This window comes from Anomaloglossus baeobatrachus, chromosome 3 (genome assembly GCF_048569485.1).
Source record: "Anomaloglossus baeobatrachus isolate aAnoBae1 chromosome 3, aAnoBae1.hap1, whole genome shotgun sequence".
In the NCBI taxonomy this organism is placed as follows: domain Eukaryota; kingdom Metazoa; phylum Chordata; class Amphibia; order Anura; family Aromobatidae; genus Anomaloglossus; species Anomaloglossus baeobatrachus.
This window is the reverse complement of record NC_134355.1, coordinates 665,145,766-665,170,715: the sequence shown is the minus strand read 5'-3', so window position 1 is coordinate 665,170,715 and position 24,950 is coordinate 665,145,766. Positions and strand designations below refer to the sequence as shown.

Here is a 24,950-nt window from a genome sequence, read left to right as displayed (position 1 = left end):
CCACCACGCTGAGTGACAGGTGTCACACTGCACCCAATCACAGCAGCCGGTGGGCGTGTCTATACTGTGCAGTAAAATAAATAAATAAATAATTAAAAAAACAGGCGTGCGGTCCCCCCCCATTTTAATACCAGCCAGATAAAGCCATACGGCTGAAGGCTGGTATTCTCAGGATGGGGAGCTCCACGTTATGGGGGGCCCCCCACCCTAACAATATCAGTCAGCAGCCGCCCAGAATTGCCGCATACATTAGATGCGACAGTTCTGGGGCTGTACCCGGCTCTTCCCGATTTACCCTGGTGCGTTGGCAAATCGGGGTAATAAGGAGTTATTGGCAGCCCATAGCTGCCAATAAATCCTAGATTAATCATGTCAGGCGTCTAGGAGACACCTTCCATGATTAATCTGTAAGTTACAGTAAAAAAACACACACACCTGAAAAAATCCTTTATTATAAATAAAAAACACAAACAAATTCCCTCATTACCAATTTATTAACCCCGACAAACCCTCCATGTCCGGCGTACTCCACGGTCCTCCAGCGTCGCGTCCAGCTCTGCTGCATGCAGGTGACAGGAGCAGCAGAAGACACCGCCGCTCCGGTCACCTCCACGCAGCTAATGAGATGAGAAGCGCGATCAGCTGCTGTCACTGAGGTTACCCGCGGCCACCGCTGGATCCAGCGGTGGCCGCGAGTTACCTGACTGACAGCAGCTGATCGCGCTACTCATCTCATTAGCTGCGTGGAGGTGACCGGAGCGGCGGTGTCTTCTGCTGCTCCTGTCACCTGCATGCAGCAGAGCTGGACGCGACGCTGGAGGACCGTGGATTACGTCGGACATGGAGGGTTTGTCGGGGTTAATAAATTGGTAATGAGGGAATTTGTTTGTGTTTTTTATTTATAAAAAAGGATTTTTTCGGGTGTGTGTGTTTATTTACTGTAACTTACAGATTAATCATGGAGGGTGTCTCATAGACGCCTGACATGATTAATCTAGGACTTATTGGCAGCTATGGGCTGCCAATAACTCCTTATTACCCCGATTTGCCAACGCACCAGGGTAAATCGGGAAGAGCCGGGTACAGCCCCAGAACTGTCGCATCTAATGTATGCGGCAATTCTGGGCGGCTGCTGACTGATATTGTTAGGCTGGGGGGCTCCCCATAACGTGGAGCTCCCCATCCTGAGAATACCAGCCTTCAGCCGTATGGCTTTATCTGGCTGGTATTAAAATGGGGGGGGACCGCACGCCGGTTTTTTTAATTATTTATTTATTTATTTTACTGCACAGTATAGACACGCCCACCGGCTGCTCTGATTGGGTGCAGTGTGACACCTGTCACTCAGCGTGGTGGGCGTGTCTCACTGTAACCAATCACAGCCGCCGGTGGGCGGGTAAAGCAGGGAATACGAGATTGATTAATGGGCGGCCGGCTTTTTCAAATTAGAAAAAGCCGCCGGAACAGTGTGAACGCCGTGCAGCGCCGGGGATCGGGGAACAGTGAGTATGAGAGAGGGGGGGGACACTTCAGTCACTCGGGGGATTAGTGGTCACCGGTGAATCCTTCACAGGTGACCGCTAATCAGTACACGACACAAAGACAAAGCCGCGGCATGACAATGAAGTCGGGTGAAGTTCACCCGAGTTCATTCTCATCCTGCTACTCTGTCTTCCGACGTGTAGTAACGACATTTTGCATCACACACGTACATTTCACACGGACAACACATACACATGTCAGTTATTTCACTCACGCACACACGGACATTCCACACGCACATACGGCTAGCATACGGGATACACACGCAGGCCACACATACCATAAAAACGGACCTAAAAAACGGAAAACGGACCCGAAAAACGGTCCGTTTTACACGGACGGGGTTTTCACGGATGTGTGGCGGAGCCCTTACCTTGACTGGTGATCTAATTTGGGGGGGACCCCGTGTTTTTTGTTTTAAATTATTTATTTAATTTCAAATAACAGTGTGTGGTGCCCTCTGTTTTGGATTACCAGCCAAGGTAAAGCTGCCAGCTGTGGTTTGCAGGCTGGAGCCTTCTGCTTTACCCTAGCTGGCTACAAAAGATAGGGGGGACCCCACTTCGTTTGTTTTTAATTATTTATTTATTTTTTGGCTAAATACAATGCTAAGCACCCTTTAGTGCCACATGAAAGTCACTAAAGGGTGCCAGCTTAGAATATGCAGGGAGGTGGGACATTATATATGTCTTTCTCATCTATCAATCTATTTATTTATCTATCTATCTATCCGTTCATTCATTCATTCATTCATTCATTCATCCCTCTATCTCTCTTTCTACTGTATATCTATATATCCATCTCTATATCTACTTATCTATTTATCTTTCTTGCTGCTTCCGTTTTTTGCGGTCCGCAAAAAAACCAGAAGGCACACTGATGACACACAGACCGTATACGGAATGGAACGGATGTCACACTGATGCCACACGGATGTATCCGTGAAAAAACGGACCGTTTTTTGCGGACCGCAAAATCGGAACGGTCATGTGAATGTAGCCTACATGTGTTCCCTATGGGGGAAGGGGTCGGTACAGAACGATGGTGGGGGGGTCAGTACAGAGCGCCGTTTGTGTGTGTGTGGGTTGCAGAGCCTGATGTGTGTGTGGGGGAGTGCAGAGCCCTGTGTGGTGTGGGGTGCATAGCCCTATGTGTGTTTGTGGGCTGTTATTTCCAATGCTGAAAAAAAACACCCCTCAGCCTCCCCTGGAAGTGATCTGTTCATTGCTGGCTGCATATGGACAGAGAGCCAAATTGCTAAATTAGTGACTTCCATTTTAGTGACTTCCATTGACGGTCAGGTCAAGGATGAGTCTCAAACTGAACTTTATAAAGTCTGCCTGAACCTGCCAAAGCAAACTTCCACGGGTCCACTCATATCTAATCATGATATTAACCTATATATATTCGAAAGATAGGGGATAACTTGATTTATTGTGAATAAACATTTAAGGAGACCAAACTAAAGATGATCGAATCAGACATTAAGCTTCAGCAAATTACACAAATGTAACAGGGAAATTCAATTTCAATTAACCATAATGAATGTAGGATGTAAAAAAAAAATGTATAAAAATGGATACTCACCCAATTGCTCATGTGTTCCACTACTTCACCAGGTCACCGTCCGGTCCTCTGCTCCTCTTGTTCCCCTTTCGTACACATCCTCTTTGACCGGCTTCACTCTATGTTAGAGCTCCTGAAACACTACACCTCTGATGTCACCTCGCATTGTGCCATAGCAGATCACGTCATGACATCACAATGTTCCGATGCCGGTCACTTGAGGCCTATTCGGCACCTTGAGGGACACTTGTCTTGACGTCACGACATCTGCATTTTCCGGTTACTTCATTGGTCTACTCGGTGCCTCTAGCCCAGACATGGAGAGAAGCAGGCTAAGAGAATGCGTGCAACAAGGAAAGGTGAAATGATTGAGGACCTGAGGACCGGACGGCAGGCTGCATGGCAGCAAGACATGTGAGCTGTCAGGTGAGTATTATTAATATTTTTTTAGCCATGCACCAACCTTCAAAAGATCAGAAAAATGGTGTTCACAGCTGGTTACCATTTTGCTGAATAAATAGATTGTGAAAGAATACAAATTTTTATAAACCTCAAGAATAATTATATTCCAATCAAATACATTCACTCATCTCTAAGCCAGAGTTTTTTGGAAGGAGTTGGAGGTTTACTTGAGTTGATGAGATTTGAGATACCTGTGGGTATCCAAACCCCTAATGCTGGAGTTGCACAACCGTATAAATCGGACGAGTGCAATGAGAGAAACATGGGATTGCAATTGGACCAGTGTTATTCAAAAAAAAGAAAAAAATTGCCCTACTTTTCTGGATGAAAATAAGAGTAACTTTTTATATGTTCGTGTTACCACAGCCTAACTGTATGGATGTAGCAGCCAGTGACCTGACAGCTGTACAGGTTAGTGGCGTAGTGTAAGGGGGTGCAAGGCTTGGCCGCCCCAGACTTGCAAATCCACTGTGTATAAAATGTAATGTTTGAAATTCATGTTATAGTGTAATGTGTTTAAACAGCTACTAGGTGGCCACACACAATGTGTAAGCGGATTCCCTGGTACTCCCGGGCTAGAGAAAGTTATTGAAGAGGGAGGGGCTTAGTTTGAAATATAATGGTTAAGAAGTCAGTTAGGGGGAGGAGAGTCCCTGAGTGAAAGGAGCAGACTGCGTCTGTGAGAGACATGGTGGAGGATAACCCCAATAACTTTATTTTGGCGTGACCTTCTGGGTCAAATCCAGGTGCCTGACATGTAGTGCGGCCCGGGTGGTAGCCATTCCCTGGCGGATACTTATCCAATTCCCTCAATCAGCAGAAACTCTGTGGACTAAGAGAAGAGAAAGACCTGATTGACCGGAAGGACTTGTTTATTCTGCTGTAAACAATGAGGCTGAAGTAGAGGATGAGGAGCTTAGGGACCCCAATGGGAGCCCTATTACCAGGGAAGTGGTCGACCAGCAAAATGTACAAATTATCCGTTGCTAACGGCAACCCCTTTGGAGAGCAAGAATGTGCCCACCTCTGGCGAGATAAAAAACTGTATTTTAATCTGACAAGTAAAAATGTTTGGTTGAAAGAACCTGTGACAGTGTCAGTGTTGGTGACACATGAAGAAAAAGTCTGCTTATTACTGTATTGAACTAAAGTGACAGTTAGGGTGCAGAGGAAGAGCACTGGGCTACGCAGCAGCCGAACAGCAGACTCTGCGACACCTAAGGAGGCCCCCGACTGCCCCTTTAACAGTAGAACACCTCATCACTCCTCATTTTTTGTCTGGATCCATGTTGATATGAGATGTATTTACAGTTAGGTCCAGAAATATTTGGACAGTGACACAAGTTTTGTTATTTTAGCTGTTTACAAAAACATGTTCAGAAATACAATTATATATATAATATGGGCTGAAAGTGCACACTCCCAGCTGCAATATGAGAGTTTTCACATCCAAATCGGAGAAAGGGTTTAGGAATCATAGCTCTGTAATGCATAGCCTCCTCTTTTTCAAGGGACCAAAAGTAATTGGACAAGGGACTCTAAGGGCTGCAATTAACTCTGAAGGCGTCTCCCTCATTAACCTGTAATCAGTGAAGTAGTTAAAAGGTCTGGGGTTGATTACAGGTGTGAGGTTTTGCATTTGGAAGCTGTTGCTGTGACCAGACAACATGCGGTCTAAGGAACTCTCAATTGAGGTGAAGCAGAACATCCTGAGGCTGAAAAAAAAGAAAAAAATCCATCAGAGAGATAACAGACATGCTTGGAGTAGCAAAATCAACAGTCGGGTACATTCTGAGAAAAAAGGAATTGACTGGTGAGCTTGGGAACTCAAAAAGGCCTGGGCGTCCACGGATGACAACAGTGGTGGATGATCGCCGCATACTTTCTTTGGTGAAGAAGAACCCGTTCACAACATCAACTGAAGTCCAGAACACTCTCAGTGAAGTAGGTGTATCTGTCTCTAAGTCAACAGTAAAGAGAAGACTCCATGAAAGTAAATACAAAGGGTTCACATCTAGATGCAAACCATTCATCAATTCCAAAAATAGACAGGCCAGAGTTAAATTTGCTGAAAAACACCTCATGAAGCCAGCTCAGTTCTGGAAAAGTATTCTATGGACAGATGAGACAAAGATCAACCTGTACCAGAATGATGGGAAGAAAAAAGTTTGGAGAAGAAAGGGAACGGCACATGATCCAAGGCACACCACATCCTCTGTAAAACATGGTGGAGGCAACGTGATGGCATGGGCATGCATGGCTTTCAATGGCACTGGGTCACTTGTGTTTATTGATGACATAACAGCAGACAAGAGTAGCCGGATGAATTCTGAAGTGTACCGGGATATACTTTTAGCCCAGATTCAGCCAAATGCTGCAAAGTTGATCGGACGGCGCTTCATAGTACAGATGGACAATGACCCCAAGCATACAGCCAAAGCTACCCAGGAGTTCATGAGTGCTAAAAAGTGGAACATTCTGCAATGGCCAAGTCAATTACCAGATCTTAACCCAATTGAGCATGCATTTCACTTGCTCTAATCCAGACTTAAGACGGAAAGACCCACAAACAAGCAAGACCTGAAGGCTGCGGCTGTAAAGGCCTGGCAAAGCATTAAGAAGGAGGAAACCCAGCGTTTGGTGATGTCCATGGGTTCCAGACTTAAGGCAGTGATTGCCTCCAAAGGATTCGCAACAAAATATTGAAAATTAAAATTTTTTTTGGGTTTGGTTTATTTGTCCAATTACTTTTGACCTCCTAAAATGTGGAGTGTTTGTAAAGAAATGTGTACAATTCCTACAATTTCTATCAGATATTTTTGTTCAAACCTTCAAATTAAACGTTACAATCTGCACTTGAATTCTGTTGTAGAGGTTTCATTTCAAATCCAATGTGGTGGCATGCAGAGCCCAACTCGCGAAAATTGTGTCACTGTCCAAATATTTCTGGACCTAACTGTATTTGCCCATACACATTAGATACCTGAAGACGTCACGCTCAATCGGCGATCTCTCCCGTCCTTCCTTATACATGCACTTGACTCATTCGAGTGGCCATGTGATCTGTATGGGGAAATGAGAGATGGCAACTGTGACGGGGTCCTTCTCCGAAATCACACAATCAACAGAGTGAGAGATGGGTGAACAATCCAATAGTCCTTTCATCCACCATCACAGAGGGTAAAATAGTCCAGCAATGGCATAAATGTCCTGCGGATCAGTCACACTCCTTCAGCAGTCCTTCTCCAGGGAAATCGGGGTTTCTCACTGTCTCTCTGGGGTGTCAAATTCACCCTCAGAGGTTCAATCTTGCTTCTTCTCTCTTGTCAGTCTCACCCAGAATGACTAATCCCCCTGGTAAGCAGAGAGTTTTGGTGTATCCAAGGCCTACTCCCCCAGACCTAGGGACAGAAACACTAAAGGGGGTGATTACCTACAGACAATGCAATGTACACACAAGCAATACTGAAAATGGAGAGAGAACCACGCCTAAAATACGAACCTACACAACATGATACACAACCCCCATATTCCACCATCACAAACAACTGCGAGACATCTCTGGGGGAGCTTATCTACCATGAAAACAAAAAGATGGGGCATGTTCAAACCTCACTGCCCGATCCTTCTCTCTTCTGATATCTGCCATTAGAGAAGAGTCAGAGGGCCCTCATAAATTTTTAATGGCCATCCATTCCTGCAGAAATGGGTGACAATGTTGTACAGTGTATGACCTTACATTATATGAAGTGTGTAATTTCATTCCATTTTTTTCTTATGTAATCAATAGATCCAGATAAAGGGGAAATGAAAAATTTGTGGTTTGGATGCTAACTTGTGTAGGAGGCAGAAAAAGCATTGAGTCAGAGTGATTAACAGAATCCGCAATGTCCACTCACCCTAAATACTGTACATGAGGACAACTATCAGATCAAAACCATAGTATCATCACAGATCAGCTCTCCGTGTTCTACATCTGAACTTTTAGGAACAGGTTACATTTTAGTGTTTTATTATTTCCCATAAATATAATGTTCAACCCACAGGAAAGGTCTGAAGGATAGATTCCCACAACGCTTGTCACGGTTTATTCTCCAAACCTCGGCAGTTTTTGAGACAAACCCAGAGTTGGATCCAACGAGAATGAGTATAAAATGCTCAATTATAAACATATTTTTTTTTATTCACTTCTGGATTTGGTTGAAAAAATACTATAAAAAGTGCAATGGACTGTTATGTATTTTAAAATAGCATCTATCTAAAAATTAAATTTGAAATAAAACCACTAATATAAAGGAATCAAAACACAGCCCTTACATAAAGTACAATGTACATGCAAAAAAATAATAATAGAAAAATAGTACTGTGACTGCCAGAATACAGTATAGCACAAAAGTGAGTACACCCCTCATATATTTTTTGTAAATATTTTTTTTTATCTTTTCATTGGACAACACTGCAGATCGGACCCTGTGATACAATGTACAGTGTCAGTGTGCAGCTTGTATAACAGTGTAACTTTGGTGCCCTCTAAATAAGTCAATGCACAGCCATTTATGACTAAACTGCTGGCAACAAATTGAGTACACCCCTAAGTAAAAATGGCCAAATTGTGCCCAATTACTTTTTATCCTAGTGTTTAACTCAATTTCTGGGAAGTTTATGATGGCTCCTTTTGTAAGTTAACATATTGACTGGAGTTTTGTTTTTTTGGGGACTATTGCTCCTCTAACTATTTTGACCATAATTTGATATTATTACACAGCCATTAATGTCTAAACCACTACCAATAAAATGAGTACACCCCTAAAGGCCGCTTTACACGCTATGACATCGCTAATGCGATGTCGTTGCGGTCACGAAATTTATGACGCACATCCGGCCGCTTTAGCGATGTCGCAGCGTGTGACACCTATGAGCGATTTTGAATTGTCGCAAAAACATTCAAAATCGCTAATCGGTGACATGCCCCCCTATTCTCGATTATCGTTGCTACTGAAGGTACGATGTTGTTCGTCGTTCTGGCGGCAGCACACATCGCTCCGTGTGACACTGCTAAAACGAGGAACATAACCTTACCTGCGTCCCGCCAGCAAGGAGAAAGGAAGTAGGTGGGTGGGATGTTTGTCCCGCTCATCTCCGCCCCTCCGCTTTGATTGGGCGGCCACTTAGTGACGTCGCTGTGACGCCGAACGAACCGCCCCCCTTAGAAAGGAGGCGGTTCGCTGGTCACAGCGACGTCGCTAGGCAGGTAAGTACATGTGACGGGTCCGTGTGATGTTGTGCGCCATGGGCAGTGATTTCCCCGAGACACACAACCGATGGGGGCGGGTACGCACGCTAGCAATCTCGCTAGCGAGATTGCAGCGTGTAAAGCGGCCTTAAGTAAAAATGTCCAAATTGTGCCCATTTAGTCATCTCCCTCCCTGGCGTCCTGTGACTCATTAGTGTTACAAGGTGTTAGGTGTGAATGGGGAGCAAGTGTGTTACATTTGGTATTATGGCTCACACACTCTCTCATACTGGTCACTGGAAGTTCAACATGGTTCCTCATGGAAAATAATTCTCTGATGATGTAAAACAAAGAATTGTTGCTCTACATAAAGATAGCAAAGGCTATGAGAAGATTTCCAAGACCCTGAAACTTAGCTACAGCACGGTGGTTAAGACCATACAGCAGTCTAACAAGGCAGGTTCCTCAGAACAGGCCTCAACATGGTCGATCAGAGAAGTTGAGTGCACGCGCTCAGCACCATATCCAGAGATGGTTTTATTAAAATAGAGATATAAGTGCTGCCAACATTGCTGCAGAAGTTACTAGGTTGAGGGGTCTGCCTGTCAGTGTTCAAACCATACGCCGCACACGGCAGAAAATTGGTCTTCATGGTTGTAGATCAAGAAGGAAGCCTCTTCTAAAGATCATGCAATTGTACCGCCCCGTGCTTGGCTGCAGCTGAGCCGCTCGGATCCGGGCTCGTGTGTTGGTGGCTCGAGCGCCTCCGGACCGGGGGTCACGTCGCTCTGTAAGGGGGCTGGCGCTTTGAAGGGGGGTTTTGGATTTGAAGTTCGTGACGCCACCCACGGGTTGTGGTGAAGGTAGGCACCATAGCTGCTGGTTACTGGGCACCCTGGGGGAGATGTTGGGGGCAGCTTGTGATGTTAACCCCTCTGTGGGCAGGGGGTGGTGGCCCCGGGACCCGGTTGATATGGTGCAGTGTCGGTGCGTGGCCCGCAGGCACAATGGTACTCACTTGGACAAACACACGGGAGTCTCTGGTAAACCAAACGGAGGATGGTCGGTACCCACAGCCGGTTGCTTCGGTCCCCAAACGGGTTGATGGTGTCCGTCTCTCCTGCACCTCTTTGTAGAAATGGACAGCCGCGCTTCAGCGACGGGAGTCCCGCTCCCCGGCGTGTACGTCGGGAGAGCGCATTTGCCCACAGGCGCTGGCCCGTTGGATCTCTTGGCCCTTGGCAGTGGCCGTTATCCGGAATCGGTGGGCTGTTGTCTTCTGTCGAGACTTTTGGTGGGAAAGGACCCAAAGTTCAGACCTCAATCAGTTAATGAACGGTGTCCGGTAGATTCGGGACCATGTTTCAGGGTCTGATTACCCCCACTTGTGCTCCGGTTTTCAACTGGTTCCCCGGTTCGGTACCGGTGGGCCACTACCTTGTCCCGGCTACCTACGGTTCTACCAGGCTGTCTTCCTGACTCCTGCAGACGGCCACCACCATCTGCCTCCTGGACAAAGTGCCCGGGCTCCTACCCAGGATACTGGGGTTAGACAGTAGCAGACCTGGGACCAGGTCTGCTCTTGAACTTGACTCCTTCACTTCCCTAACTGAACTCATCTAAAGTGTTCTTCCTTCCTCTGGGCATGTGAACTCCTCGGAGGGCGTGGCCAACCGCCTGGCACCGCCCCCCCCTGGTGTGGACATCAAACTCAGAGGGAGGTTACCAGGGTTTAATAGGTTGGCTGCTGTCACCTTATTTGGGGATGGGTGTAGTGCAAGGGTCTAACTGTGACTACCTGGCTAATCCAGGGCATCACACAAACAGTTTGCTGAAGACATCCTGAATAAGGATATGGATTACTGGAACCAGTTTAGATAGTGTCAAGGTTATGTGGCGGCAACCAGGTTAGCAGTACAAAGACAAATGTGTCCTGCTTACAGTCAAGCATGGTAGTAGGAGGGTCATAGTTTGGCGCTTCATGAATGCTACTGGCTCTGGGTAGCTACAGTTCGTTAAGAGAACCATGATAACCAACATGTACTGTGACATACTGAAGCACAGCATGATCCCCTCCCTTCAGAAACTGGGCCACAGGGCAGTATTCCAACATAACAACACCAAACACACCTCCAAGATGACCACTGCCTTGCTAAAGAAACTAAGGGAAAGGGGTTTGACTGGCCAAGCATGTCTCAAGATCTAAACTCTACTAAGCATCCATCTGCGGGGCTTCCTCAAATGGCCAGTGGAGGAGCCCAAAGTCTCTAACATTCATCGACTTTGTGATGTTGTCATGGAAGATAGAAGAGATTTCTATTGGCACCTATGGTGAACACACAAAATATTGACAATTTGGGCACAATTTGGCCATTTTCGCTTAGGTGTGTACTCACTTTTGTTGCCAGCAGTTTTGACAGTAATGGCTGTGTGTTGTGTTATTTATAGGACACACCAAATTTACTGTGTTATACAAGCTGCCCACTAACTAAGGCTGAAGCCACACGGGGATTACTGCGATGCCCTCGCATGACACTCGGCTGACGCTGGCAGTACAGCAGAGCCGAGTGTCATGCGAGTGTCCCTGCGACTGAGGTCCGATCGTGCGATCGGACCTCAGCTGCGGGGGGTGGGCCGGCACTAAGGAAGGGCGGGCCAGAGCTGAAGAGGGGCGGGCTGCCACTGAGGAGTGGAGGGAGGGATTTATCTCCCTCTCTCCTCCGTTGCCGGCTATTGCCATTCTCGCCCTGCACTCGCAGTACACCGGTGTACCGCGAGTGCAGTGCGATTTTTTTCTCGCCCCATAGACTTGATTGGGTGCGAGAGAAACAAGGATCGCATTACAGTTGCAGCATGCTGCGATTGTTTTCTCAGTCTGATTAAGGATGGGAAAATAATCGCTCATGGGTGCTGACACACAGGCTAATATTGGTCCGAGTGGAATGTGATTTTTTTATCGCACTCCACTTGCATCGATTTTCATGTTGTGTGTCTTAGGTCTTATTTACATTGCATCAAAGTGTCATGTCTTCAGTGTTATACTATGAAAAGATATAATAAAACATTGCTGATTGAAAGTACATTTGTCCCAGCAAATGCCTTTCACACTGGTGAGCAGTAATGCAGAAGCTCAGACCTGGCCTGGACCTTCTCTGTTAGTCCGGGTTTTGGGGGCAACACCCAAGGTGCTAGGCTACAGGAATTAAGACTGCATAAAGGCAACCAGGGAATCTCAGTGTGTGTGTGGGGGAGTAGTTGGGATGTAAAACTGAAGCAAATTTTGTGAAAATAACATACCTGAATGGACTGGCACGTCCGGAGCTTTGCTTTGCTATGCTGTTTAACAAGCTGGACTTTTGCTTTGCATACCTGTCTGAAGTCAGACTGTGCTTTTTCTGTTATTAGTGTGAATAAAACACTGAATTTTTGGACTAAAAACCTGTGTGTGCCTCTTTACTGTGTCCCTGCCACCTGCCATTGCCTTCCTGACTTGATTCCTTATATCAGTAATGGGAGAAAGTGTTGGCACCCTTGAAATTGTTCCACAAAAAAATGAAGTATTTTTCCCAGAAAATAGTTGCAATTACGCGTTTTGTTATACACATGTTTATTTCCTTTGTGTGTATTGGAACAATTTAAAAAGCAGAGGAAAAAAGCAAATTGAACGTAAATTAACACAAACCCCCCAAAATGGGCTAAACAAATTGTTGGCACCTTTATATAAGGCCAGCATGATGGTAAGTTATTAAGAATATTAGCATACATTTACCATACTAGAGAAAAAAAAGAGAAAAAGGAAAAAAAAGAAGGGGAAAAAAGAGAAAGAGCTAAAAAGGAAAGGAGAAAAAAAAAGAAAAAAGGACAAAAGGAAATAAAAGGAAAGGAAAAAAGAAAAAAAGGGATAAGAGAAAAAAAAAGAGAGAAAAAGAGCAAAAGGAAATAAAAAGAAGGGAAAAAAGAGAAAAGGGAAAAAAGGGAAAGGAGAAAAAAAAGAGAAAGAAGAGCAAAAGGAAATAAAAATTAGAGAAAAAAAGAGAAAAGGGGAAAAAAGGAAAGAAGAAAAAAAAAGAGAAAGAAGAGTAAAAAGTAATAAAAAGAAGGGAGAAAAGGGAAAAAAGGTAAAGGAGAAATAAAAGAACAAAAGGAAATAAAAAGAAGGGAAAAAAGAGAAAAGGGAAAAATGGGAAAGGAGAAAAAAAAGAAAAAAAGACCAAAAAGAAATCAAAAGAAGGGAAAAAAAGAGAAAGAGGAAAAAAGGGAAAGGAGAAAAAAAGGGCAAAAGGCAATAAAAGGAAGGAAAAAAAGAGAAAAGGAAAAAAAGGAATAAGAGGAAAAAAAGAGAAGAAAGAGCAAAAGGAAATAAAAAGAAGGGAAAAAAGAGAAAAGGGAAAAAAGGGAAAGGAGAAAAAAAAGAGAAAGAAGAGCAAAGGAAATAAAAAGGAGAGAAAAGAGAAAAAAGGGAAAGAAGAAAAAAAAAGAGAAAGAAGAGCAAAAAGTAATAAAAAGAAGGGAGAAAAGGGAAAAAAGGGAAAGGAGAAAAAAAAGAACAAAAGGAAATAAAAAGAAGGGAAAAAAGAGAAAAGGAAAAATTGGGAAAGGAGCAAAAAAAGAGAAAAAAAGAGCAAAAAGAAATCAAAAGAAGGGAAAAAAGAGAAAAGGGAACAAAGGGATTAGAGAAAAAAGAGCAATAGCAATAGGAAATAAGAAGGGAAAAAAGGAAAAAAAAGAGAAAAAAGGAAGTAAAGATAAGGGAAAAAAAGAGAAAAGGGAAAAAAAAGGGAAAAGTGAAAAATGAGAGAAAAGAGCAAAAGGAAAAAAAAAAGAGAAAAAGTTAAGGAAAAAAAAAACTACCGAGGAGCTCAAATCATATGACAAAAAATACAAACACAATCATGTGGCCGAAGAAGACATACAGATATAAATATACAGACTATTTCATATAATCACACAAAAGCCAATTGATATAATACATGTCTGATTTGATATTCAAGGGTTTCGGTGATCTAGAGTCCATATTAATTATCCATTTGGCCTCTCTGTGCTTCATTAGTCGCTGCTTGTCTACTCCTCGAAGAGGTTGTGCACATATTCTCTATCATAAACCTTAGTGGTTGTGTATGCACTGTGAAGTACGGCTCTCACTTAGCACTACATTAATAGAGGGCAGTGCTGCCACCTTGTGGTTATAATATGGTAGTGTCATATACAAGATTCTGTATGATTTAATGGTGATGAATTTTTAGTGGCAGGTTTTTGCTCCTCCACTTAGCACTTTATAAATTAACTTATGTACCTCACATTGTATTTTGTATTTAGTCAGTTATCACTTTATTAATACTCACCTTATTTTCATGTGTTATGGAGATCTGATGAAGCTTATTCTTCACTTTGGATGGTGTTATAATTGACGGTCTGGCAGCAAATTTTTTCGTATTTCCTCAGGTCCCTTTTTGCATGGTATTGCTGTAGTTTTTTATTATATACATTTTATTAAGATATCAATTAAATTTCTTAATTTTATTCCAAGATTTAGTTCTTTCCTTAGAAGATTTATTATCTCCTTTTTTCCTTCACCAGTATTTATAGTGGAGCTTTTTGGTTGGGGAACTTTCCCCTTTATACTTACATGAACATTTTTGCAGTTTGATTTAGTTAGAATGGATCTGGAATAACCTCGACCAACCGGGCAATTTTTCTTTTTTGTTTTTTTGCTCCCCTTCTTCCGAGAGCCGTAACTTTTTTCATTTTTCCGTCAATCTTGCCACATGAACACTTGCTATTTGTGGGACAAGTTGTACTTTTAAATGAAACCATCAGTTTTAACATACAGTGTACTGGAAAATGGCGAAAAAATTCCAAGTGCGGAAAAATTGCATAAAAAGTGCGATTGCATGATTGTTTTTGGGATATTTTATTCACCATGTTCCCTATAAGGTAAAACTGATGTGTCGGTGTGATAACTTAGGTTGGTAAAAGTTCGTAGATACCAAACATGTATAGGTTTAATTTTATCTAAGGGGGTTAAAAAAATTCACAAGTTTGTCCAAAAAAAGTGGTGCACTTTTTGAGCCATTTTCCACGACCTGTCGAGTTCTCATTTTTTGGGATCTGGGGCTCAGTGATGACTTATTTTTTGCGTCCGGATCTGACATTTTGAATGCTACAAATTTTGTGCAGATGCTACATTTTGATCGCCTGTTTTGGCATTTTGCGCAATATTTGCGACAACCAGAAAACATCATTTTGGCATTTGGAATTTTTTAGCCATTATGCCGTTTACCAATCAGATTAATTGATTTTATATTTTAATAGAATGTGTGTGTCTGAACGCAGCAATGCCAGATGTGTGTATATTTTCATTTTTTTTAGCCCTTTAATTTTCAATGGGGCGAATAGAGAGTGATTTGAACTTTTAGGTTTTTTAAAAAAAAAATTAAAACTTTTTTTTTCCTTTTTTAATTTTACTAGTTCCCATAGAGGACTATAAGGATCACCAGTCTGATTGCTCATTCATTTCTCCTAATCAGAGCTGCACAGCTCAGACCAGAAAAAATGCTCGTCTTCTGTTACAGCTGCTGCTTTGCCGGCTATAACAGGAGCTACATCATGATAGTGACAGGAGTCATCACGTGACCTTGTGCTACCATGGCAACCATCGGCTTCCCATGATTGCATCACAGAGTATCTGTGTAATGCTGCCACCAGGGGGAGCCAGAGCTCTGTAGCCTAATACACTACACAGAGCAATGAGAACCAGGAAGTGAATTCACAGCGTTCTCATGCATTATCTCAAAGCACAGCTGAGAAGCAGAGCTGCAGAGCATGCAAGGAATAGTCACACAGGCTGGGTCAAACACCGTACGGGCAGAAGCAGGACCGGAGGGACGAGCAAAAGCGGAGTCAAAGTCAGGCCAAGGTCAGTACCAAAGGAAGCAACCGAGTGGGGAAATAGGAGAGGGGACAGAGGACAGGAGGGACGACCAGGGGATGGAACACAGACAAGGGCACGGGGGCACAGGAACAGACAGATCAGGATATCACTTACAGGACCAGCAATCACAGGCAAAGCAGTGCTAAGCTTATAGCCGGCACTGGTTCACTGAAAATGCCAGCTTTTAAGGCATCCAGGGTCTGTAAGTGAGGCTCGAGAGAAGGCTCCGCCCCCTAGCCATGTGGACAGGGAGGCGAACCATGACAATCTGATGATGGTGGGGAAAGGTGCGTTCTCCACTGCTGGCATTTAAATTACGATGTCTCATTTTGACAGCGCAATTTAAGGGTTTAACAGGCATGGGTGGATCACAGATCCACCTGCACCTGCGAGGTACACATGTCTGCTGTTCAAATCAGCAGACATGTGCGGGGATCACCACTGGCTCACTGCAGCAGCCGGCAGTGATTACCCCTTCATGATTTAGGACTTAAGGCCCTGTTACACGCAACGACATCGCTACCGAGATATCTTTGGGGTCACGGAATTCGTGACGCACATCCGGCCTCGTTAGCGACGTTGTTGCATGTGACACCTACGAGTGACCGCTAATGATCAAAAATATTCACCTAATTGTTGATCGTTGACACATTGTCCATTTCCCAAATATCGTTGCTGGTGCAGGACTTAGGTTGTTCGTCGTTCCTGAGGCAGCACACATCGCTACGTGTGACACCCTGAGTACGATGAACAACAATGTACCCGCGTCCCGCTGGCAACGAGGTGGGCGTGTCTTTAATATGGCTGGTCTCCGCTTCTATTGGCGGACCGCTGTGTGACGTCGCTGTGACGGCGCATGAACCTCCCCCTTAAAAAAGAGGCTGTTCGCCACCCACAGCGACGTCGCTAGGAAGGTAAGTACCAGCGATATTGTGCGCCATGGGCAGCGATTTGCCCATGACGCACTAACAATGGGGCGGGTGCTTTCACGAGCGACATCGCTAGCGATGTCGCTGCGTGTAAAGCAGCCTTTACTGTTACATCCTCGGCCATGAAGGGGTTAAGGAATCTTCTATCACTGATATCCCTTTCGTTCTCAAACAAAGAGTTATCAGCATAACATCTCTTTGCTCTGAGATATTCACCTACAGGGAAATTGTGGATGATATTCAAGTTTGAAGCCTTCTATAAACAGTATGTGCCCAAACACATCCTCCATATCATCCCTCCACATACTCTTCTCACTCCCTTTCTCTGGGCGGTTTCCTCTTTCCTCCGGTTCACTGAAGCGATGATTGGTACAAGATGGAGTCAGCGGCACTGTCCTCCACCAATGTTTTCACCACTTTCTGTATCATGTGGATGCAAATAGCAATGGCATTGAGCAGCAGCGGTGGCAGATAGGCAGTGGAGAGGGCATTGTGCGGCCAGCGGGCCACCATTTCAGCCTTTTGGCCATCTCATTCCGCAGGCCACACTTTGACCTTCCATGCTCTAGAGCACAGTAATACATTAAAGTGTAGTGATGCACTGTAATTATACATGGTAATACAAAAAATTTCCATTATAACATTGCCATCTAGTGATCAAATACAGTTACTACACTCCTAGTCATTTTGAACCCAGCTTTTCTGGGACTCCATATACTAACCCGTAAGCAAACAATATTTATATTACATAGTGTGATATCAGCACTCACTAAATCAGTAATAAATCAAACTATACACACCAAGCATGTACACATAAGATGTGGAATAGATAAGTTTGGAACAAATAGATCCATTAACTAAAGTCTTGAAATTAATTAAATCACAGGACACTGTAGCAAAAATGCTATAGGTTTTTATAAAAAAAAAAATAAGAATTTAAATAGCGGAAACTAAACTGCTCCTTTCGTGTAGTTTTGAACTTTTCACCCCAGGTAGAGGCATTTAGGTAGGGTCCCAGCATAAGAGATACGCCTTGACGCTGGCTGCTGGGCTTACATAAAACTGTCATTTTTTTCTGTGCTGTGTCTCAATTTTAAAATATATTTCCTTAACAATAATTCAAATTCCAAATTCCTATATTGAATGTTTCCATGCCTTTATGTCTGTGTGAAGTTGTTTATTTGTTTTAGTATATTTCATGTTCAGTTTACACCTGTTCACATTTGTCTGTTAGGAAGTGTCGTCAGGTTTATCATTTTTGAACCCGAAGAACATCCTAGAGCAGGATCAGAAATGTTCAGACACATCTTTTATTGTTCTGTTGTTTTTACACTATTGTTTTTATTTTTCCTAAAGTGCCATGGAACAAATTATGCTATAATAATAAATAATAATAGTCCAGTAATAAAAGTGATTTTATAGCCACAAACAGTGCCATGGTTGCTTATATTTTTCCTGTGTTTTTCCCTATTAATTTGAGTGGGCTAGAGCTTACAATACCATTCACAATAGATTACACCATGTACTGTCTCACTTCTAGTGAGAACCTTAAATCAGCCGATGTCCGGGTGACCCAGGAGTCGGACCCAATCAAGCTAATAACTGAGTCATTAATATTAAAAAAAAAAAAGAAATCAAAGCAGAAATGAATAAAAAGTCATAAAAAAGTTAATGGTATGCCCGCAAAGTAGATGAATGGAGACAGTATGTATATTGCAAAAACCGAGTCATTTTTTCTCTTTACAGTTTTCCAAGATGTCCATGTCATGATCTTCGTTGGTTTCGGTTTCTTGATGACCTTTTTGAAAAGATATGGATTCAGCAGCGTCGGCATCAACCTACTCATCGCAGCTTTTGGTCTTCAGTGGGGAACGATAATGCAGGGATTGTGGCACTTACATGGGGGCAAGATTGAAATTGGCATCAAAAGGTAATGAGTGTAAATAAGGTGCCACCTTGGGTTCTTGAAACTTTGATCTCAGTATCTGGTGATGCCACCTTGTACAACAATAAGGATATTCCTGGTAATTGCTGATTAGCCCTGCACATCGGCTTGTGGGAATTTTAGCCGATTCTTTCATACAAAACAGTTTCACCTCTGTTATGTTGGTTAATGATTTGCTCCCATGAACTGATCGCTTCAGACTGTTCCAAAACATTTCTACAGGATTAAGACAATAGGCACGCAACGATATCGCTAACGAAATATTGTTGGGGTCACGGAATTCGTGACTCACATCCGGCCTCATTAGCGACGTCGTTGCGTGTGGCACCTAGGAGCGACCGCTAACGATCAAAAATACTCACCAAATCGCTGACACGTCGTTCAATTCCCAAATATCGTTGCTGGTTCAGGATGCAGGTTGTTCGTCGTTCCTGAGGCAGCACACATCGCTACGTGTGACACCCCGGGAACGACGAACAACATCGTACCTGCATCCTGCCGGCAATGAGGTGGGCGTGTCGTTAATGTGGCTGCTCTCCACCCCTCCGCTTCTATTGGTGGGTCGATGTGTGACGTCACTGTAATGCCGCACAAACCTCCCCCTTAAAGAAGAGGTTGTTCGCCTCCCACAGCGACGTCGTTAGGAAGGTAAGTACGTGTTACGTGTACCTGCGATATGGTTCGCCACGGGCAGCACAGTTTGCTACTACCAGGCTGGTCTCTGTACACACTTTAGATTCCAACAAGTAACTTGGCTTCTATTGATGAGTTTTGTTCTGCTGGGTGTCCGCTGTTATACTACAACTGCTTTTGGCACTTTAGGAGTTATTGCCTCCTGGAGCAGTGTGTGGCTCATCAGAGAACCATGTTGCTAATCACCATCTTGAACTGGTCTCCTCCTACTTAAATCTGGGGAGTTTTCTGACTTATCACCAAAGATAGCATCTGCTTGCAGTTGCGATATCCCGGTGTCTGTGGTGATCTTCCTTTTGGTGCTCAGCAATTTTTTTTGTCTGCGCTGTATGAAAGTTCCTTGGTGTGACTTTCTCCATCCCCTTTGGTTTATCCCTTCCAGTGTTTTTTTGTCTCCTCTCTATGGATATTTGCGGTGTGTGAGTTTCAGTTTAATCCCCTTTGTATTTGCCTTGTGGGGAGGTTATTACTTTGTGTTCTAACTATCTCTGGGTTTGGGGTGTGGGGATATTAGGTCAGGGCCTGACAGGAAACAGGGCAAGATCGGGGGCCCAGACCTCCCTACCTTCAATGGTACCTCTAGGGTGAGGGTAAGCACAGGGGTCCCAGTCTTAGAGCCAGCATAGGTTCCCCTGTGTCCCCTTATCACCCGTGACAACCCACATTGTTTTCAGATCTTACTCCATGATCCACATTGTCTTTAGATTCAGATCATGGACAAATATTCTGACATTTTCCTTTGGAATTTTCTGGTAAAATACAGAAATCATAAAACCATTGTGGCCCAAGTGCCACAAAACAGGCCCAAACTATGATAGAAAAGTTGCTGCAAATCGAACAGTACATTCCATTCTATCGGCCATGACAATGGTCTGTGGCCGCAGAATGATTTAGTGACTGCTGCCTTTTATACACAGCACACACTTTTAATTAGCTGGAATGGTGCAATTGTAGCACCCTTGAAGCCATCAGGAGATACAGGAAACTGCATCCTATTCAGGATACAGGGCCTACCCCCAGGGACCCAGAATTCCAGTGCTGGTAACAGCAAAACATTCAATTTAATCCCTGCTTTTCCCCATTCCCAAAGACTGGTGACAGGCTAGGGTTGGACCCAACGCATTGCCACTTAGGGATGAAGCCGATCCAGTCCACTAGATGACAACCAGGGGGAGTAGTCAGACAGTCAGTAAGTGGAAGTGAGAGGAGATGGACGAAATCGCACTGACAGGAGTGTAACGTTGACCTGAGGGTCCAGGCGTGTGGTTGCCAGTGGAGTATGGTGGAGTACTCCTGGACCATAGCACCAACGGGGTACAGAGCCCTAGGTCAGGCCAACGGTCCAAGCAGACCTGATAAAATCTGCACAGTGAGGGGACCATCCAGGACCTCACTGACCATAAAGTTCAGGACACAGTAGTATCGGGAGAACTGGGAAACAGGACCAGAGACACCGACCCCACAGGGTTTTAGCTACCTGTCATACGGACTAAGACTGAGAGACTACCAGAAGGGGACCCCCAGATGCTCTAAACCTTGGGGAACCACCAACCAGAGACAGGTGCAAGGGAACACAAAAAAAATGTATCATCTGTTCACAGGTTTAGGCTATGTTCATGATGCACCCACGGGGTCTTGTGCTTTACCCGTCACCGGGCCGCAGTGCTTCTGGTGGGTCGCCGCGGTGGCCTTGCCCGGTTCTGTGACCCGGCATTGTCAATAATGCTGGGAATGGGAACAATGGAATGGGAATGATGGGAGTAGTTGTTTGTGACGCCACCTGTTGTGTGCGGCCAGTTATTAGCCGCCGCTACAGGACTTCTTCTCGGGGGCAGATGATAACGCATTGCAGATGGTACAGCTCTCCTCAGGCAGAGCTCAGGCCCTAGGAAGGATGATGAGAGTAGTTGATCACCCCAGTGTGGGAGCGCGCGGCATGCGAAGGATGAGACGACACAGCAGTTGCAGTTTCAGGTCTTTACTCACTGAGTTGCTGCTGCCGTTGGACTGCCAGACTCCACTGTGATGAGCTCCAGATGATCCCGGATAGTTTGGAGGCCAGCACCGGTGGGATGCTCTGTAAGTCCTTCCTCCCTGTACTGTGTTGTGCGAGTCCCTGCAGCTTGGAGCTACGCTGGGACCCAAGTCCTGAGGGTGATTACGTTCCCCGTCCCGTATAGCAGGCAGCGCGAGTCTGTAGATGGGGTCGACCTATGGTCACAACTCCTGGCTCTATGTGCTGCTTTGTCCCTGGAACTGTTGTGAGCCAGAAGACTTAGAATCCTCTGCCCGGTGGATTCTGCTGGCAGGTCGTGAAGTGCTCACCAGCCTAGGGCTACGCACCCTGAGGTGTGCACCAGTCCTGAGGGATCTCTCAGCTCTCCCTTCAGCGACCGTGTCCTCCTGCATCTCACACGTTTCCAGTCTCTTGCTTTTCTCTTCCAGTGTGGGTGTGTAACCTTACTCCCCAGTGTCTAGCTCCACCCCCCCGGGTTGCTGAACTATTGGGTGGGAGGTCCCATTCACTATGTTGACCATCCAAATGACCCTACCCTAACCCAGTCCCAGTGGATGGCAACTAAGCTGTGTATGGTGGTAAATTGTGGTAGTTTACCTGTGACTACCTCCTCCATATTTGAGATGAATACTGCACCTCTGGTGAGGTGCAGTACCCTGTGGTGCCTGAAACCGCGGGGCCGCCACATTCACATATTGTGTTTTTGCAGCGTTTTAATTTTGTCTTTTTTTTTTCATTGGTTTTATGCAAATAAATGCAAATAAAAAGCTGCTCTTTCCAGTACCTTCACAAGTTATGAGATTCCAGAAATCTCATGCACACACACTTTATTTTTTTTCCTGACTTAAGGGTGCTTTACACCAGACAATCTATCGTGCGATAGATCGTCGGGGTCACGGTTTTTGTGACGCACATCCGGCATCGCTGGCGATGCCGGCCTGTGTGACACCTCCTAGCGACGCAGTATCGCTCACAAATCGTGAGTCGGGTACTGCTCGCTAGGTTCCATAATATCGTTAGATTTAGTTGACCATCGTTTCTGTGGTAGCACACGCCGCTCCGTGTGACACCACGGGAACGATGAGCAGCTCACCTGCCTCCCGCGGCCGCCGCCGGCTCTATGTGGAAGGAAGGAGGTGGGCGGGATGTTTACGTCCCGCTCATCTCCGCCCCTCCGCTTCTATTGGCCGGCGGCCGTGTGACGTCGCTGTGACGCCGAACGTCCCTCCCACTCCAGGAAGTGGACGTTCGCCGCCCACAGCGAGGTCGCACGAGAGGTAAGTATGTGTGACGGGGGTTACTAACTTTGTGCGACACGGGCAGCGATTTGCCCGTGACGCAAAAAGGACGGGGGCGGGTACGATCGATTGTGAAATCGCACAATCGGTCGTACCGTGTAAAGCAGGCTTAAGAGTATACACACACGAAGATTTGTCTGCAGATTTTCTGAATATGAAAAACATAGCAGAAAACAACACACATTGTTTCACGTTTTTTTCATGCTTTTTTTTTTTAGTCATGGTGATCGTGGTGTGTCAGGAGCAGTACCACCGCGATCGTCTCAGGCTAATTTTACAGCCAGGACCCTACTCTCACTGCCTAGAGTCGTGCCAGTGCCATTCCTGGCAGTTTAACCTCCTGAATGCTGCAATAAATGCGATTGCATCATTCAGGAGGCAGGTAGCGGAATTGTTTACCTGTCCTTATTGATCGGGTCCCTGTAATGTAATGCGATCACAGGGACCCGATCGCTGAAATGGCGACCCTGAGTCATCACCATGATGACCCCCGTGTTACTGAGCTACGGATTACCTCACACACCATACCATATGCATGGTGTTTGAGGCAAACTCTCAGATATAATCCACTGCAGTGATCGAGCTTGAGCATTGCAGTGGATTAACACAGGAAAAAAAAACAGAAAGAGTTGACATGCTACTTCTGTTTTCTGCAACAAAATCTGCAAGGAAAACAGAAGCAGTGTGTGCACAGAAAGTCACCATTCTCATAGACTTTGCTGGCCTGCATTTTTTCCTTGTAGTATTGATTTAAAAACTGCAAGAAAAACCACATGAAAAAAAACGCATTAAAAATGCAATGTGTGCACACAGCCTGCAATTGAAAACTGCTGCATTTTTGAAAGAAGCAGTGTGACGCCCTGGCCGGGCCAGGTAGTCACAGCTAGCGCCCCGCATTACACCTGTCCCTCATAGGTAACACACAGCCAAACACTAAAACCTTAGTCACCCCCCCAGAGCTTGATGGACACACAAGGGGGCGGAACCAGGCGGTTGGAAGACGCCCGCCGTGGAGTCTCAGACAGCGTTGGGCGGGAAAGTTTGCAGTGTTCTATCTAGAGTTCAAGTGGAGAGGTGGTGGACTGGGGCTGTATGCAGCTCCAGCATAGGCAAAAACCCAAATTGAGCAGGTTCCGGGGTAGGGGCCCTGGTACTGCTGGCTAAGAGGCAGACAGCAGTCTCCGTCTGCAGGAGGCGGGAAGATGGCTTGGTGGAACCGAGGTGGACCGGAACAGGGTAGTGGCTCGCCGGTACTGACCCGGGGAACCGACTCGGAAACCGGCGCCAAAAGGGGGGTACTCAGACCCGGAAGTTAGGTCCAGAAGCTACTCGGGGCAAGCTAATTAACTGATTGCGGCCAGGACTAGAGGTCCTGTCCCACCCAAAGTCCCAACTGAAGGCAACAGCCCAATGAGGGGGATAGAAGCCACCGTCACGGCTCAGAGATCCCATGGGCCAGCGTCTGCGGGCAAAAGGGCTCCTCAGGCAACCACGAGCCGGGAGCGGACTCCTGAAGTTGCAAGCGCAGGTAGTCCACCATCACAAACAGGTGCGGGAGAAAGACAGAGACCACCAACTGGGTGGGGGACCAGACTGCAGCCGGCTGCGGGCACCAACCACCATCACATTGGTTTACCAGAGACTTGTGTGTTTACTAATAGTGAGTACATCAGTGCCCTCCGGCCGCCTATCTCCCTTCACTGCCAAACACCCCCAATGGGTCCCGGGGCCACCATCCCTGCCCACAGAGGGGTTAACATCTTGCTGCGCAACATCTCCCTCAGGTGCCCCGTAACTGCAGCGGTGGTGTCCACCTTCACCACATCCCATGGGTGGCGTCACGAACTTAACATGGCTGCGGCCGTACATCTACGTCCCCAAACCACAAATCCCTTTTTGATTGAAGTGACCGCAGGACCCCCGGGTCCGGAGACCCTCAAGCCACCCACTGAAGGTCTGGATCCGAGTGGCCCGGCTGCTGAGCATGGGGCGGTACAGCAGCATGTCAATTCTTTCAGCGGTTTTGCTGCTTTTTTCATTAAAAGCAATGAGAGTGAAAAATCGCAACTGTGTTTGTTGCTGCATTTTTTTCTGCATTTTTGCTGCTTGTTTGGTGAACGAAAGTAACTTTATTTAAACATGTGCTGCAGAAAAATGACACACGCAAAATTATAATTGATATGCAGTATTAGCATCTGTACAGCAGCGGAAATAAATATTGAACACGTCACTAATTTTCTAAGTAACTATATTTCTATAGGTGTTATTGACATGATTTTCTCACTAGATGTCGGTAACAATCCATCCAATCCCCACAGTGAGCCAAAATTCCTC

The 24,950-nt window shown here is 45.3% G+C and overlaps 1 protein-coding gene across 1 annotated transcript in view; it reads left to right on the top strand.

Moving 5' to 3' along the window:
- The window catches only part of RHAG (Rh associated glycoprotein), a 122,107-nt gene that overhangs the window by 29,216 nt on the left and 67,941 nt on the right, over window positions 1-24,950 (top strand). Inside the window, exon 2 of the mRNA XM_075341230.1 lies at window positions 18,410-18,593. Coding sequence (XP_075197345.1) covers window positions 18,410-18,593 — 184 coding nt within the window. The remainder of the gene's footprint in view (window positions 1-18,409; window positions 18,594-24,950) is intronic.